This window comes from Pygoscelis adeliae, unplaced genomic scaffold (assembly GCF_000699105.1).
Source record: "Pygoscelis adeliae isolate BGI_AS28 unplaced genomic scaffold, ASM69910v1 Scaffold257, whole genome shotgun sequence".
Lineage (NCBI taxonomy): Eukaryota > Metazoa > Chordata > Aves > Sphenisciformes > Spheniscidae > Pygoscelis > Pygoscelis adeliae.
In genome coordinates, this window is record NW_008825215.1 from 535,012 (window position 1) to 536,056 (window position 1,045).

The window sequence follows — 1,045 nt, forward strand, 5'->3', positions numbered from 1 at the left end:
CAGCCCCACCACAAACAGATTATCCTAAGGAGGTGAAGTCAGTGAAGCCCTGGGAGAGCTTGCTGAGGCTCAGCAGTCCCTGTCATGGAGTATTTTGAAGAACAAGTTGGACAAATATTGGTCAGCAGCTGTCCCACTTTGCCACGGGACTGCAGGACCTCCTGAGATTCTTCTCAATCCTGTTTCTCTCAGGAAAAGAAAAGCTTTTTATGGGAAAATTGAGAAAAAATAACAATTGTGCTCTGAGGAATGACTTTTGAGCAGCCACGGCCAAGGCAGGGGAAGAAAATAAGAACATAATCTCAGGGAAACAGATTAAAGCAGGTTAGTGGGAGATCCTGAATGTCACATCAGGGCAGCCAGAAGACTCTGCTTTGGAGATGAAGCCAACACCACAACCCCCTAAGCAAGAATTTCCTGGACTGTCTCATACATCCTCCAACGATCATCAGTCTGCCAACGATCCTCGCAACAAAACAGAGTTAGCTGAGCATGCCAACGCAGCAGCCACAACCTACACACAGCACCCAGGATTACAGGGCCACCAGCTGAGTCAAAAGCCCAGGAGAGGTTTCTCAGTGGACCTTGCTTCTGGATCTGGGAGAGGGGGAGGAGGACGGAGCCAGCCATTGAGCCTACAGGCCGTCATCGTCCCTTGCTGAGCCCCCAGAGCGTTTCCATGGGTGGCATTTTTGACCTCATCGGCTAAAACTCAGTCTGGGACCTCAGAGTGAAGCCCAGCTCTCTCCTGCTCGCTTGTCCCCAGCCTGCTTCTGCTCTCAAGTCTCAGGTGACCTGTCACAAACCCTTCTCCCTGCAACCACCCTGAGGGCAAAGTGAGGAAGCAAATTGACTCATCCCATTTCACAGGAATCATCTGCAACCAGGAATGAAGTGGATTATAGGCTTCCTGTGGGCATTATGGTAGGACATATGTCCCCATATGCATTTGCTCACTATGCTGAACGCACGAGTCGAATGGTGCAGTGCTATTCATTAAGGCTTAGAGGTTCCAGATACAAACACATCAGAAATATTTGTACAC

At 49.7% G+C, this 1,045-nt stretch overlaps 1 protein-coding gene across 1 annotated transcript in view; it reads right to left on the reverse strand.

Moving 5' to 3' along the window:
• Nucleotides 1-649, reverse strand: part of LOC103921218 (lymphocyte antigen 6E) — a 3,918-nt gene extending 3,269 nt beyond the window's left edge. Inside the window, exon 1 of the mRNA XM_009329146.1 lies at nt 640-649. Coding sequence (XP_009327421.1) covers nt 640-649 — 10 coding nt within the window. The remainder of the gene's footprint in view (nt 1-639) is intronic.
• Between the last annotated feature and the right edge of the window lie 396 nt (nt 650-1,045).